General features: G+C 38.7%; 1 protein-coding gene across 2 annotated transcripts; it reads left to right on the forward strand.

The window, feature by feature from the left end:
* The first annotated feature begins 1501 nt into the window (after positions 1-1501).
* Positions 1502-15036, forward strand: il12rb1 (interleukin 12 receptor subunit beta 1). 2 transcript variants are annotated; one of them, XM_065955766.1, is made up of 16 exons: positions 1502-1671; positions 3474-3597; positions 5519-5673; positions 5867-6009; positions 6099-6138; positions 7420-7533; positions 9313-9426; positions 9920-9996; positions 11178-11412; positions 11499-11645; positions 11855-11953; positions 12462-12617; positions 12834-12989; positions 13096-13165; positions 13689-13761; positions 14239-15036. In XM_065955766.1, exons 1-16 carry the CDS (start codon positions 1596-1598, stop codon positions 14557-14559), a joined length of 2100 nt encoding a protein of 699 aa, XP_065811838.1. In that variant the 5' UTR covers positions 1502-1595; the 3' UTR covers positions 14560-15036. The 2 variants fall into 2 exon arrangements, with proteins under 2 accessions (XP_065811838.1, XP_065811837.1); XM_065955765.1 differs by having other exon boundaries at positions 1504-1671; positions 11843-11953.
* The last annotated feature ends 1995 nt before the right edge of the window (positions 15037-17031 follow it).

Below are 17031 nucleotides of genomic sequence, written 5' to 3' on the forward strand. Positions count from 1 at the left end.
AACATGAGGAAGAAGAAGGATATCTTTCTAGATTTGCAGTTTCAAACAATACAGTTTCACATTCCTCCACCACTTCCCTCAAGGCGCTTCTTGTTCCTGCCATACAGCTGGTTTGTGATAATTTTAGAATGGAAACCAAAACCATAAACTATCCAAACCTTGGCCTCCTTGATCCTCTGTTAAGGAGTCTGTTCACAAACAAGAAAACATAATAAGTCATTTAAAGAATTATTGTCTAATGACCATAGGCTGCCGTAGATGGTGGATGTTACAACAGTCATACAGCTTTACCATTTTGCATTTTGGAAAACAATATTTTGTTCTGTAAAGGTTCAGTACTTTTTTAGAATATAGTTCTTGTTTTTTGCATAGTACAGTGGATAAAGAAAACCAGTATGGGAGAGTCGTAAATGATGTGGCCAAATGTCAAGGGTCAGAATCAAACCAGGGATTACCACTTAAAGGAATAGCCTTGTGGGCCAAATGATATTACAGCTAGACTATCCAGCACCCCGTGAATACCACTTTTTAATGAAATCCTTTTCTTTTAGCTCTTATTAGGTCGATAAAGAATTGGACAAATCGGATTTAAGTGACTTGTGATACATAGAATAAACCTTATGATATTTAGGACAGGGACTTAGGATAGGGATTTTCACCTTTTGTTAAAAAGACTGATATATCTCTTATTGCCACTGAGTAAACAAAAGATTCAAAGTGAGCATCCATGTTGAGTGACATGTTCCTTCATTATTATTGACATGGTCACAGTAGTTTACCTTGACTCTCTCCCACAAAACCATCCTCCTCTTAAAGATACTCTCTAGAACACATCTGGAAATATACCAAACATATAAACAAAGTTTTCTGGATAGTGTTTCTGTACAAAAGCTACAGTGCCCAGCTGGTTAAGGCAATTCCTTTATTTTAAGTGATATTATGTATTTGGTAACTGTATTAAAACATGTACAACAATAAGAAAAAAATGCATGTCACATGTTTCTAAGAAACGGATGCTTCAAACCACCATCTGGTGAAGGAAGTCAGACATCAAACAAGAAAAGACAAGACGGCAACAACAAATGAGCTGTAAATAACAATGTGTATGACACATAGTTACATTTTGAAAAGAGATTTTGAAAAAATAGCAGTGATCCACAATGTGAAGGAGGGTTCAAATGAATCTACAAAATCATGAAATACCTGAAAAGTGCAAACTAAAATGTGAGGGCTCTATAAATTGCATTTGCAGATGTAGGTCTGTTTCTGTAGTTTGCAGATTTTTTTTTGTTTATTTTCTGTCAGCCATTCAGTCTGGAGTGAAAAGTTGTATTGAAATAAACGTCAAAAAACCCCCAAATGAGATCAAAGAGTCGCCACTTTCAGAATGGCTGCTATCTCTGTCTGACAAACGCAGCCTCCCCCCTGCATCAACAATTGTGGTTTTTCTGAGTGCTGAGAGCTATGAAACCTTTCTGACATTTCTGAGAAGGCAGCTGAGTTATGTGAAGGCGGGTTGATATGTACGTGTTTGACTCTCACCAAAGTCTCTCACATGCTGAAGAACAACCCTTTGCTACTTTCCACTTCACCTGATGGAAACTTTGAAATGCTGCCTCTCACTACATGGATATGCTGTTGTGTTTACGGTCCTTGCAATGATCAGCAAAGGTAAATTGATATGAAACCATTGATCTGTTTTTTACTTCTTGTATCAACTTATAATAGCTTTGGTCTACTCTGTCTAATAACATGAAAACACCAGATTACCAATCAGATAAGTAAAAGTGACAGTTCCATTACAGCAGAAGTAAAACATCCGTTACCAAATATTGGTTAGCTTATCAGTTACATGCGGTTTCCACCAACAAAAGACATCCGCTCTCTGTTACTCTGTGTGAAACCTTTTAAAAGTCCCTGCCTCTATGGTCTTTTACACGATGGCAGGTTACTTATTTTTACATTTATTTCTTCTTGTGTTCTCAGAATAACAGAGCTCATACAATTTAAAAGGTTGAACAAATAGCTTTTCAGAAGAACAAAAACATTAGTATATTGTTCTTCACTTTTTTGTTTACACTGTATGTCCAATTACAAGTAGAAAGTATTTTAAGTCTAAAACTGTCACCTAAAGCTGGATGGAAAATCTCAAGGTCATTTCTGGAGGACTGCCTGTACATCCTGAGGCAAGATGTGATGTAAAAAGAACAACTTGGAAGTGGCAGACGATACAACAAAGTCCACTATGCAACATAATGATAATATTTGCCTTTATATAATCGCTGTGTGTAGTTCAACAGATTCACCATATCAACAGAAGAGCAGAGTATAACATACTGGCAAACAAAAAACATAATGCAGTAGTTTATTTAAGGCAAGGAGATCGTACCAGTCTGCGTGCACACAGTCTGGTTGTGCACTGATTTCAGGGAATAAATGTCATCACCTCCTCCCTCTCGCTCAAGGTGAATTCTACTGATTATATCCTGCTGTGTTCCCACATTAGCTCACTCAGAGTTTTTTGCAGAAAAATTACTAGGAGGCTGGCAGGAGAAACTCCAAATAAAGTCAGAGTGAAAATATGAGAAGAAATTTGAGAAGTGTGAAAAGCACTTTTACATTGGACTCTTTGTTGTAAATATTGCAAAGTGTCTTCCACTGTGTTCTTTTTAGGTCATGTCTTTTGCCTTCCAAGACCTCATCCATCAGACAGGGAAAATCTCCGGCCATGAGGAAATGTGAACTAGCATCTCAGGAAGAAGTGTGAAAAGGGCTTGCGTCTTTCTTAACACATAATTTCTTGAGTTATGACTGAAGGCCATAAGCCGAAACGTGTCCGTCTGTTAAAGTTGATCTTTTAAACTACAAGTGTTGCTGGAACTTTTTTACCTCTTGAGTTATGAATCCAGTTGATAGATGTAAAAATTGAAAAATTAAATAGAAAAATGTCACTATTTGAAGCTATAAAAATGCAAATGTCATTTATTAAAATGTATATTCTGAGCCTGCAGTCGTAACGGTATGCACCATCAGCATGACAAAGTGTCCTATGCTCAACCAATATATAGACAGTCACCCTCACCTCCTACGTAGGTCGCACACATGAAATGCATAAAAATGAACAAACGAAAATGAAAATAAAAGTAAAATAAATGTGGCTCCGACACTGGCTTGCCCTTTCTGATAAGTTCCTCCTTTTTGTGATTTTTTAAAACAAAACTCTGCTTGAGGATTTATGTTTGTATTTTGAGTAAGTATGGAGGGGATTTGAGGTCACAGCGACGTTTGACCAACAAAATGTGATCAGATCTTCTTTGTGTCCAAGTGGATTCAAACTTCTCAAACTCAGGCCTCAGCTGTTGCTGGTAGACTTGCATATAAAGGTTAAATAACAAAGGGTTGGCTGTAGCCTTTCAATATGAATACATGTTCAAATAAATAAATGGCATATTATTGAAATCTGTTTCTCAAAGGGTCACCATGTGAAGCTCCTTCCAGTCCTGAGTGCTTCAGAAGAGGTGCCTATGAAAACACGTTCAAGTGTGAGTGGAGCATGAATACAACAGAGAGCGATGTGACATTTGACTTCTACCTTAAGTGAGTTTTGTTTCAACTACAATATTTTCAAATAGTGACTTTTGAGTATCATGAGAATGTGTATTGCTGTAAGACTCACTGATGTGTCTTGTCTTTTGGTCTGACACTTTTAGTCCAAACTTAATTTTAAAGGTGCACTTTGTAGTTTTGGTAGAGAAATGTGACAGCTGGAGAAATGTACAGATTATATGGTAAATCTTTATAACTCTATACACAAACTGTCCTCAGAGGAAAATGTGGTCGTTGTAACACTGTTTGAAGATAAAATTCTATGCGAGAAGTTATGGTGGAGCCGAAACAGTGAAACCGTAGCTCTCCTGGTAGCTTTTTAGCTCCAAACAATGTTCTGTTCCCAAAATGTACCCATTTTTTCTCATAGAAAATATGGCATAGAATTGTTTCACTTCCCAAATTTTTTAAATTTTTTCTACCAAATCTACATAGTGCACCTTTAAAGGAGATCCCAAAGTTTCCTATATCACATATATTAAGCTTGATTTCAGGAAGGACCTTTGATAAGAGAACATTTGAAATATATCTCTGATTATGCATGGTATTAAATGGTTTTAAAGTGACAATGAACTTGTTTTGAATGTTGCTCGTAAGCTTTCTTGCCTGTAAATAATGGTAATATTTAGCTTAGCTTAGCATAAAACAAGAATCAAGAGGAAACCGTCTGCTTGGCTCTATCTGAAGGTAACAATTGCAACAAAATATAGATTACACATAATGATGTGTGCTCAGTGGTATATTTGTACTGAGCCAGGCTAGACATTTTCTTCCAATTACTAGCAATTGTAAAGCAACTTAAAGGGATACTTCACCCATTTGCATTAATCTTTGTATCATTAGAAACCTGGTAGTATCTTTGAATGGTCGTGCATCCCGCCCTCATTTTCCCCTGAGATGGGAAATCTTTGTATTTCTAAGTTTGAAAAGGAGCTTCCAGTGACGCAAAATGACGATTTTTGCGTCACTGGAAGCTGTTGCGGTTAGCGGTGTGAAACTACAACGCTAGTTCCTCATATTTTCGACCACTGAAGCTACAGACCAATCACAGATCAGTGGGTGGGAACTCACTCCCAGAATCGAAACTTAACGTCCGCCATATTGCTTGGAAGCTATGCTAACAGGCTCTATGGAGAAAGCTGATAATGGCGAAAAAATATAAATATAGCAGCAAGACGGCTGCTGCCGACAGGCTGGTCTTGTGTTTCGGCCGCTGGCTGGGGCCACCGGGGCCGCCGCGACACAAGACCGGCCTGTCGGCAGCAGCCATCTTGCAGTTAGATTGCTATATTGCTGGCCGCCACCGGCCGCTGTCAGCTCAGCAGCCGAGACATAAAGCCTGCCTGTCGGCAGCGGTGAGGACGAGGAGCCCGGGCCGGCTCGAGCTGGGGAGGACTGATAGAGTCAGTGCTCTCACTATTTGCCTATGGACACAGACATAGAGTCTGTTTTCTGCCAGGAATTTCCAAGATCAATTCTTGAAGAAATCTCAGAATCAGTTGAGGAAACAGCCTCATGTGTTGAAGTAAATATGTCTGTAAATGTTTTTATTAATATATTTCTACTGCTATATTGTATATTTTGGAGAAACTGTAACGATCGAATTTCCCTCTGGGATTAATAAAGTATTTCTGATTCTGAACTAGAGGATCTTAGTGGGAGTGGCCTGTGGTGCTGTGCATTCTGGGATTTGTTGTCTTTCATCCACATCAGCCAAAAAGACACTTTCTGCCTTTTATAGGCCAAGAAGTTGAAAATGTATTTCACATTTCTACTACATATATGACCCAATGTCAATACACATTCATGTTTCAATGGGTGAAGTATACCTTTAAGGGATGACAATGACTTTTAAGATGCTATCAGTTTCTGTCTTTTCACTGAACTCAACGCTCATCTTTTTCATTCATAGTGAAACAAAAATTGAGAGCATAAAGAATAACACCTCAGCTGAGTTTACCATGGAACGGCTCATCATACTGGAAACTGTGTACATCTGGCTGGAGGCTCATGATGGAAAGTCCAGCTGTACATCACTCGAGAGTTTTGTTGTCCTGGCCGACATAGGTAGGAACGTGATGCTCCTCTCGTTTCACTAAAACAACATCCAAGACCAATGCACTACGTTCACTTGTTTCGTCAAGTTAAGTCAGAATACATTGACAGCTACACTGTCTACAGATTAAGAAGAACAATAAATAGATTTATTAAGTCTTTAAAGGAATATCATACTTGAAATATTTTGCTTTTTCCTGCACAGTTAAGTATGAAGCTCCACAGAAGATTATGATATCACGGGTTAAAGACAACCTCAAATTAAGATGGAAAGCAGCAGAGAACTATCCAGCATTAGCCGAGGTCCGGTTCCGTCGACATGGACACCCCAATGTATCATGGGTGAACGTAAGACCTTTCTTTATTTTCTGAATATCTCAATGTGTTTTTCTACAATAAATTAAATATTATACCTTTCATCCATTTTGCTCTCATAGACACTGCATTCAACAAAAACCAAGGCAGGGACTTCAGAGTGTAAGTAGTTTTATGTAATGCATATTCCTAATGAAAGTGTTTTTGAATGCAGTGTTCATACAGCCTGACTTCATTTAGATGAGATTTGGTGTTTTTTTGTTTTGTTTTTTTAATTTGTGAATCCAGAGAGTTATATCTCATACCAGGCTTTTTGTATGTTTTTTTTTTAACTCTTACATTATCTGATAACCAATTACAAAATAATACAATCCATTTTAAGACTAATTCCCCATGCTAACTGTAACAGGTACAGGATGGAACCTGCTTACAGCTTAAAGTATGTAAAACACACTGAGTCGACTGTAGTTGTTCACTCTTCTCTCACTTCTGACAAACTTTTATTAAATACCAAAACAAACAAAATATGTTACTTCTCTAAGTGCATTTCAGACAATCTGATTAATTCACTAAATACAAAATCTAATTTTACTGTTCAAATTAACATCCATGTAAACACAAGCTCATTATGGTTTAATTACCTAAACTAGCATTTTGCCTCTTAGCAAGATTTTCAATGGGAAAAACCCATGTTAACTGACAGAGCTACCAGATAAACAAATAACATTTAACTGATGCAACAATCTTACTTTTGTACATAAACAGAATGAATGATCTATTTATTTATTTTACACAGTATCATAAGCGTTTTTTAACCAACTGAAAATCAAAAGGGAATTAAAACTGAAAGTGACGGTCACACACAAGGCACTTTTCTTAGCATGCTAGCACTCAAACCCGTTTTTACTCTGTTTACAAACATAAGACCAACAAAAAAACTTTTTGTGGGATTAAATCTGCATCATATTGTGAAAGTTCTGTGTTTTAAACTTCAATTACTAACCTGTAAAAGACAAAGAAAACACACTGAGTCGACTGTAGTTGTTCACTCTTCTCTCGCTTCTGCCAAACTGAAGCATAGCGCAGCAAAGACAATAAACAGCCCGCTCAGCAGGGGAGGTGCTGCCCCCTTGTGGCATATACAGGAACAGCTTCAAAATAACTTCTTTAACCAAAACACAGATACGTTTATTCATACAAAATAACCAAATGCAATAACAAAATGTGACAACACATTTCGGTGTGTCACATACTCCCCGACAAAAATAAAGCATGGCTCCTGACATTTCCAAAATCTATAACCTTTTCCCTTATAAACTCTTGTCAATGACCGTAAACCAAAAGACTTTTTCAGTCTTTGGTTTGATGTCACATCGTCGTTCGTTTGAATGTTACATGTTGATGCACTTTCACTGACAGGTTTGTGACTGTTACTTGTTTCAGATTGGGACAGCGACACTGTTTGTCCCCAGGCAGAGACCGGTTCCAGTTTCCCTAACGCGTTGTCTTCTTCATACAACCAACTGCTCTATGTCCTTCTTCACCGCAGTGAAAACAGTGAGGACACCCGGGACAATTTAACTCAACACACCGTTCACATCCATATGGTTTTTCTCTCTGATAGTTTACTCTGCTTTTTCTGTATTGACTGCATTGCTATGGCTTTTGTGTTTGTAGTGACTGTTTCATTACTTCAACAATACTTGCAAGCTTTTCAACTTTCTCTGCCAACTGCTGTATCATGTCTGGTTTAGGTTTTCTTCCTGTGCTTTCCTGCTTCACATTAGGACACTGTGCTGCATTTATTTCAACTTGGGTACTGTGCACATATGTGTTCTTTTGGCGAGTGACAGGACCAAGGCGACGCTGTCTTTCACTTTCATCACTCATCACTTTTTTCATTTGTTTCAGGATAGCTTCGTCAGTGACTGTAGTATCTTCAAGTAGTGGTTTTAGCTCCCTACAAATGTCACCATGTCTGTGCCCTATGCCTTGATACACAGTGTGGAGAAAAACATCTTGAACAGTGCTGGCAGAGTACTTTACATCTGAGTCTGAGTGTTTTGAAGCAAGTAAGATCTTCTGTTTCAGTCCTATATCTCTTTATAGGAACTGTTGGGGTGTCTCATTGTCGCGTTGTTTTGTGCACATTAGCTCTTGGAAAAGCTCGGTGTTGTTTTGTTCACCAAGGTGGGAGTGGAGAAAGTCTTTAAGCTCCTCTACTGTTAGCTCATCTTTGTTAGCATTAGCATGTCCTTGAAATTACCAGGCTTGATGACTCTGAGGACAGCTCTGACAATCTCAGCATCGCTAAACTGTTCTCTGAAAGCTTCTTCGATCTGGCGACAAATGTTGTTGTAACTGATGTCTGACCCCTGGTCTCCAATCTGACCCCCTTGAAATTTAAACTCTCTACGCTGGAGGTAAGATAAGTCTCTTAAGGAAGCCACATTGTCATGCGTTACATGTTTTGAGTGTTCAACAGGACCTTTAGCTGAATGTTGTGATTCTTGTCTACTTTGTGACCTGGACTGTGTCATTACAGGTGGCTGAGCTGTAGACTGATCAGTTGATGTGGGCATATACTGCATAATTTTCTGATTGAGCTCCTCATAACTCTTTAAGTATTTTCTGCAGTTCAGAGTCATTTGAAACTGTACCATTAGCATCTGCGTGGTGAGTTATACTACCAAAAGCAGGCTCAATATCATCATCTTCATGTAAAGCTAACTTGACATTACCATTAGCTTGACTCTTTTCAATACTGTCATCATTTAGCTGATTTCGCTGATCATTTGAATTGACTTTGGCTGCTGTCTGGAATTGTGAATCAGAAACATGACTCTGAATGACTTCATTCACAACATCTTTCAAATCCATTAAATGTGACAAACCCTGATCCTTGGATTCTAACAAGGGCTTACTGTACATGAAGTTGCTGATGTACTCGAAGCAACTGTCCTCATCACCCAACTTGGGACGAGACTGGTCCGCTACTGCCATCAGACCTAAAGACTTGACAATTTGGAACAGTTCATCAGCAGATAGACTGAGCAGGTTTTTCTTGATGCTCCATACCAAGCTTCTCCTTTCATCATCCGCCATGGCTACTTCCCTTTTCCTTACTCTTGGTCACGAAATGTAGGTCTCTGTCCAGTCTCTTTCCTCTTTATGTGTTAAGGTGCAGTGCAGTTCTTACTTCTCATCTGTTGCACTCAGCATGATCATAAAGCAGGCTGCAACGACAAAATCTTCATCAGACGACATAATACTCTACATTAGTAGGCAAATGCAGAGGGAAAGGCTATGTAAAAGTTTTTCTTTTGGTCTGTACAGATTCGGTCAGTCTGTTGAGTAACTCTGCTTACCAGGTTCAGATCAGACAAAAGTCCACTCAAGCCCGTAAACCACTGTGGAGCAACTGGTCTCCAGTTGTGGACGTTCCTGCAGGTAAAGTCAAATATGTCTCTGCTTTGCACTTTAGATGTAACAACCGTAATTTTGATTTCAGTCATTTGTGTGTCATGATTAAAGTCACTGCAGGCTACTAGTAAGCGTTTAAACATTTCAGAGCTGCATTATGCCCAAAGTTAAAGTCCTACTAGTTTTGAAATTTAAATAACAATGTGTCACTTTAACAGAAAAGAGCATCAGACGCCCTGTGACTGAAATCTTTAACTGATTCTATAGTCTCTAAACTGTCTAATGACTTCTGGCCTGAAATGTTGGATGCAAACTGTTTATCAGAAAGCATAGACTTAAATATTCAGAATGTCAACAGATGTGTCTGTATGACTTAGTCTACTGTACACATTTAAAGCTATTCTAAAATGTATTAGATTGAATACATCTTGAACATTTAGTCTGTTGTAAAACAGGTAAAACAGTACAAAGAAGCTGAAAAGAGGTTGAAATCATTCAACATTAATATTTCTCCCTCTAGAACTTAAGGAAAAACCTGACGTCAAGATGACATCAGAACCTGTGAATGGCACTCTAACTGTGACGCTGTTTTGGAAGGTAAACCTGTGGGGGAAAACAACATCACAGCATGAGTAATTGTGGTTTGGAAAGGGCATTATATGTTTAAAAGTGTTGGCTTTGGGGCGCTGGTGGCGCAGTTGTGCAGTGGTTAGTGCACGCGCCCCATGTATGGAGGCTATGGTCCTCCAAGCAGGCGGCCCAGGTTCAAATCCCACCTGTGGCTCCTTTCAGTGCAAATTGCACTCCTCTTTATACTGCCCCTCTGTGGGTCAAGTATAAAAAGCCAAGCTAACAAAGGCTTACAGTCCCTGACAATGATTCTTTGAGGAAAATACTAAAAATACTCTATACTAAACATTGATGGGCAAGTGCAAGTGAACTGTTTTTGCAAAGCAGGAGTCAACACGCGCCAGGCTTTTATGAGAAACTTGATGTAATTTATCTGGCGACTGAAGGATTTTAAGAAGTCCATTATAATGCTGCTGACGGATCACAGTCACACAGGGCTTTCAAACATACAGCTGTATGTGTGAATGCCAACAGTCGAATTATTCACTCTGACTTCACCTAGAGTTTGTCCGGCCAGCCCCCTATTATATTGTCCTAAGCAAGTCCAAGTGAGCTGTGAGAACGCAGCAGGATATTCTCAGGAGAATTCAGCTCCCCCTCTCGTCTGACAGGGAAAGTCTCCAGCTGTGAGGTGCAATTGTGAACAGCCAGGTCAGGAGAATATCCGCAGCAGTCCTCCTGTAATTATCTAGATATCTGAAGTTTGATTGATCCTGATGTTTACACATATCCACTTCTATACATGTATTTTGCTCTAGGGGGGTGGGGGGGGGGGTGGGGGGGGGGGGGGGGGGGAGAGAGAGAAGGGGAAAACATTTATAACAAATTATGTAATTTCTTTGCACATTTCTAAATAAAAAATGTATCACAAAAAAAGATCTAGCAGTGACAACAACGAAAAACAGAGAGAAACAGGCGTACTTCCTGCGCCTTCACTTTGCTAATTATCGACTTTTCACATAGTTTAAGTGACTTTTACTTATTTTGCTTGAACCTTTTGGCCTTTGATTAAACTGTTATCGACACCCCCTTTCGACAGCAGATACAGTTGGCCGTACCATTCAAAGTTGATCTTGTTATCTGCTTTCTCGTCTAGTTGGTTTACTTTCACATCTTTTTCCTGAACTCACATCTCGTCTGTCCTTCAGCGGATGCCTTCTGCCACAGCAGTCACAGGAGTGACGTACATCCTGAATAACACGCAGTATTCTCGCGGATGTCCCTGTGTGAAAAGCACCCAGCTCATCAAAAATAACAAAAAAACTTTTCACTTACCCTACTCTGCTGTCGATGTCAATGTCTCTGTCATTGCCAACAACACAGCAGGGTGTTCTCCTCCAGCTGTCGTTCATTTACCTGCTGTGACTGCAGCAGATTTAAAAGGTTTGTAGAAGTGTGAACTTGAGTGTACAGTATCATGAATATTTAACTCAGACAGTCAAGGCTAATTGTCTCTTTTTTCTGGGCAGCATGCACTGCAACGTTATTGAATGAAAAATTAGACAGGAAGACTTGCCTTGAATGGTACGAGCTTCACAACGGAGTTCCGAGTCCAGAAAATGTGATCACTTTAACAGGAGGGCAGAAGAAAAAGACCAGGAAAAGAAAAGGAAAGGGTACGTTTTGTTTTTTTGATTGCAGTAACAATGTCATAGAAAATTAAAAAAAGATCACTTTGCAAGCAAAACCAACACATCTATTGGCCTCCAGTCTTCTCTGCTGTGTATCACTTGTTTGTGTCATTAACTCTTTCTGTTCCTTAGATGTGACAAATTTGTATTAAAACAAGATAATAAGTTTGACTCTCTTCCAGTTTATGTTACAGACCTGAAGGACTTTGTTCGTTACCTTTACTATGAGCACAGATGTGATGACGGGAAACCACGGACAGTTGAAATGTGTCTCTTTTATAAAAAAGAGGATGGTAAGTGTATCGCAGAGGGAGACACCTTTGCACATTCCAACTCTGATTAAACTCAGGTGTTCAATATTGAACGCCTCTTTTGAGCCATGCTAGCTGTGTAGCTCTACGGATAGCAACATCTGTCAGTTCAGCTCTTCAGTGAATACCTGCAAATCTCAACAACAATCACATAAGTTGCCATAGATGGTTGTTGCCTTGTTGTTTTTGACTGTAAAGAGATACATGAAATGAGAAAGTATATTCACCATAATACTGTAGGAAATGTACATACTTTTCTTTTCAAAATTAAAATTCTTAAACCAACACAATCATCTCATCTCACTGGATGGAATGGATCTTGACATTGATTCAGTATGTACCAATGCATACTTTAAATACTGCTACCCAAAAATGTAATCAGTTTCAAGTTTTCAGCAACCAGGTCATTAGATGATTTATATTGCAAATAGTGGTCGATTGCAGATCTGAGTCAAAAGACAGTAATGCATTTTGGATTTTTTTCCTCCAGCTCCCCTCACAGAGCCGCAGCATTTCAGTGCTTCTGATGAAACACACTGCTCTGTGAACCTGTCTTGGCAAGAGATTCCCTACGAGGAGCAGCGAGGTTTCCTCACACACTACAGCCTCTGCAGGGAGAAAATCAGCTCTCAGGATGAACGCCAAGGTATGAAGTCACTTTTACTCATCAGTAGTGTTTAACAAAGTGAAACATTTTGCAGAACTGGCAAAGCAAACAAAACGCTCCTTCAATGTGTGACTCATCTTAATTACAAATTAACAAAATTTCACGTAGAATGTTAGAGAATGAAACAACAACACAGCTGCTTTTGTTTCTGTGGAGACAAATCTATGTTAGATCTCTCTCTTCTCACTTCACCAGAGTGCCACAACATCTCTGCCTCATTGATCATATACCGTCTGGAAAACTTGACCCCCGCAACCAAGTACACCATCAGCCTGGCTGGAGTGACACAGGGGGGAGAAGGACCTAAAGCCACGATCACAATCAATACACTGCCAGAAAATACTTTTAATGGTATCATAGTTTTAAAAAATTATTGCGTTTGAGTGTTTTTTTATTTTCCATATGTGGCATATGTGTGCTAACAAGTTTCCATATTGTCCTTCTTCCCTGAAATCAGTGTGGTGGAGTCTCGGCTTGCTGTTGTTGTTCTTTTTATTCCCAACAATGTGTGCCTTTATTTTTAAGAGGTATGTTATGCTCTACTATTAATTTTATACATGCAAAAATACAATTAATGTTAGAGTCACATTAAAAATCAAATTGTCGTTGGGGCGCAGATGCTTGGAGTTGGAGTCCAACCTGTGACTCCTTTCCTGTATAAGATTTCGCACTCTCTCTCTCTCTCCTGATTTCCTATTCTATCCACTGTCCTATCCAATTAAACACTTCATCCCTTAGCCTACATAGCTGCTTTAAGGACTATTATTCTGTTGTGCCATCTCCCTTTTCATCAGCTGTTAACCCTGACAGATTTGTACACTGGTTCTTGTCAGTTCTGTTCTGTTGGTATCGGTTGTATATCTTACCTCTTGGAGTGTTATTATTATGGGGTTGGTTCATGTTGATGGTGCTGTTGTGATGTTGGCTAAATGACATGCTGGAACATTTGATTGACTCTCAGCCAATGTGTCAGAATAATGCCATGTGGGATGGGTCATGTGAATGAGCTGACATGAAAATAAAATGTTCATTCATTCATTCGATACCTAGAATCAAAATCAGGATCTGTCCTCCTGTGCCGACACCTGTTATTGATTTCAACTCTTATCCAACGAAGAATCAGGTAAGAATTAACAACTTATTCAACCTAAAATATTTAAAGAATCCCCTAAATGAATCTAAATTAAACCTGTGCAATTAAAATTAGACCTATACAAATACATTTTACATAACCTGTGCTGGAATAAAAACAGATATCAATGTGTAATTTAACGAAAACTATAAATAGCTTAAAAACACAGGTACAATTAGACCCGCACATCATAGAGTGGACAATGGATTCTGAGATTAATGAAACTAAAATAATTGATTTAAATTTTATGACTGACGGGCCTGAAGTATTCGTTGAACTCTAGATCTCCACTACGTCAACTTCATCTGAAACTATTTTTATATGGATCATTGTAGATTGTAAAAGTTTAACTTAATTGTTTAAACTTTTAACAGCAATCCACATTTTTGTAAGGACAAAAGTGTTTGAAATTTAAATGGCAGTAAAGTTTGGATTAACGTCTTCTTCTGCTTATTTGACCTGAAACAGGAAATGCAGGTCAGAAAGGAGGAGGTGCATCAACTGACACTGCACGTGCTGCCCCCGGAGGACAAGACTGTCCCAGAGGAGACAGAGGGGATGACTGTCCTCAGAGGAGAGTGGGATGGCACTGACGAGGACATGGAGAATGAAAGGGGGGATTCAAGGATGTCAGGAGACATCAGTGATGAGGGTCCCGACTGTGCGGATGATGCACTGAGGAGCTCCAGAGAGACAGAGATGACGGATCTCCAACAGCTAGAAAACGAGTTTGCCATGCTGATATACAGAAATGGTTTGGTCTTCGATGTGAAGACAGACTCATCTTAAAATGGACCTAGCAGAGGGTCTTACTGCCTCGAAGCAAAGGATTACACAAACATACCTCGGCTGAATTATTTGTGGACTCACTGTACACTTAAACCTGGAAGGATTAAATTTTTCATTTTCCAAAATGTATGATTTTTTTTGTCTCTTTTGATGGAAATTATCCGCTGAATCACCTTGTTTTAATGGAGCTCAGTGTATGGGCGTTTAGTAATTAACCAACCACTCAGCAGAGTTCAGATACAGCCTCACAAACCAACTCCTCATCACATCCTGCATTCTTCTGTCACCACCACCACCAGGGTCCAGACTACATCAGGGGGGTATCCTACCCTCCGAGCGCATGAAGTCATCATGACAGAGTCTAATCGCCAAAGATATTCCACATTGATCTTTTCTAAATTGTTAAATGAATTATTGTTCATTCTTAATGAAGTCTCTCCTGATTTAAATATAAATATACGATGTTCTTGTTTTGAATTTTGTTTCATTTCTTTGAAATAAGGAGATGCACCTGTGCATGAAAGCATGTAAGAAGGAGCGACATACGACTAAGATGTTTTGAACTGTAAAACGCAAATTCCGGTGCAGACCTGCGATTGTACAGGAAAGCACCATAAAAGCAACGAAAGCAAGACATTATCTCAATCTTAAGGAGACAAGAGACAGTCGGAGAAAGTTAAAAAAGTAGTCCATGAAATTTGATTGTTGGCTAGTGCACGCAAGGAGTACAGAACTAGCAGGCAGGCGTGATTGGTTCATCAGATTGGTAACTCGAGGCAGACATTGGTCGAAGTTTTTACATGCTTACAACTGCTACCGATTACAGATTTTCTTTGTTCCTTTTTCAGAGCACATGAATGATTAATTTCTGTAAGGGCCTGAAGACAATTTCAACCACAATCTTAAAAAATGTATCTGGAGAAATAACAAATCCTGAGAGTATTAACCATGGTCACTTAAAGTCTGACATATAAACACAGATACAGATTGTTTTGTTGTAAGAACACACATGAAGCCATTGAAATAGACACCAATAATTACTTCTCTATATACTTACTTATACATACGTCCTCACTTTAAATACTGAAAGAGAGATCATCTCTGACAGAGAGTAGATGCACAAGACCTGAACACTTTGGATTGACTGCATTGGGGTTTCCTTTGCTATTTTTTTTCAAGTCAAGCAGTTATTTTTTTTCTCTTTGACAGCACATCAAAACCAAAATCAAATGTCAGCTTTTCCCCAAAGAGTTCTGGCCTTTGTAGGTCAGGGTATAAAGAGGAAACCTGAGTCTTCATAAACATATAACCAGTGGATGTGATGGCTGACGAGCACTACAGTACGCATGCTGAGAGGAGAACATGTGACAGGAAGTGGTCGCAAAAAACAATGACCTTAAAAAAAAAGGGTATTACACGCAAGGAATAAAGCTAGATTACTCATAACTGAAGAGACTTCTGTGGTGTTTTGATCTACATTGTTCAAACTAGAACATGTTGCACCACTCTTAATTCCCCATTTGTTCTGGTAAAGGTCTGTTGTGGCCCGCTTAAGGAGAGTTAAATCAGCTGGGACTGAACATCAATATGTTGAGTTCGAAACCATCTGTTCTTTTTTTAATTTTATTTTTATTGGTGAAAAGGTGAACAAAAAGAAACAAGAATATATAGACATGACAACTAAAGCGAGAACAAACAAACAAAGACAAAAAATAAAAATAAAAATAGATACAAAATAGTAAAACATAAGCAAAGATAAAGAGCGACAATACAGACAAAAGACATTTAAATGAGATGAGAGTCAAGCAAAGATTTTTATGTTTAGGTAGTGTGTTAGAAAGGTGTGAAATGTGTTCGTGGCAGCGTAATGCATTAAAGTGCGGAACTTAGTGGGGAGTAACGAGAAAACAAACAAAAATATAAATAAATGGAAAATAAATGAAAAAGTAGTTAGAGAAAAAAAAAGTATATATGCATGAAAACATTAATGGAAAGAAGATAAAATTATATAAATGTAATAATGTGACCATCATAAAAAGAGAGGTGATGGTAATACATTTATATATAATATTAAATATACACATACACACGTACGTACACATGTACATCCATAGGTGTATCAAGATCATAGAGATGTCGTAAAGAAGAAGAGCAGGCAGGGGTTTGTGGTCATGTATGTGGCCTCAGTTTAAGACATGTTATTTCTGAGGTTGAGGTGAATTATGAATGGATTCCAGGTTTTATTAAATATGGAAGAAAAATTTGTAATAATATTGAAGGTTTCTTGTAATGACGTTGAAGGGTTTTGTAGGTGTAATAATAAATCATCTGCGTAAAGGCCTTATTTTATGCTCTGCTTGTTCACTGTAGATTCCTTTAATGTTATTGTTTTGTCTTGCTGCTGCGAGTGGTTCGATGAAAATAGGGATGGAGAGAGTGGGCATCCTTGTCTGGTCCCTTGGTGTAGTGTGA

This window comes from Labrus bergylta, chromosome 6, assembly GCF_963930695.1.
Source record: "Labrus bergylta chromosome 6, fLabBer1.1, whole genome shotgun sequence".
Lineage (NCBI taxonomy): Eukaryota > Metazoa > Chordata > Actinopteri > Labriformes > Labridae > Labrus > Labrus bergylta.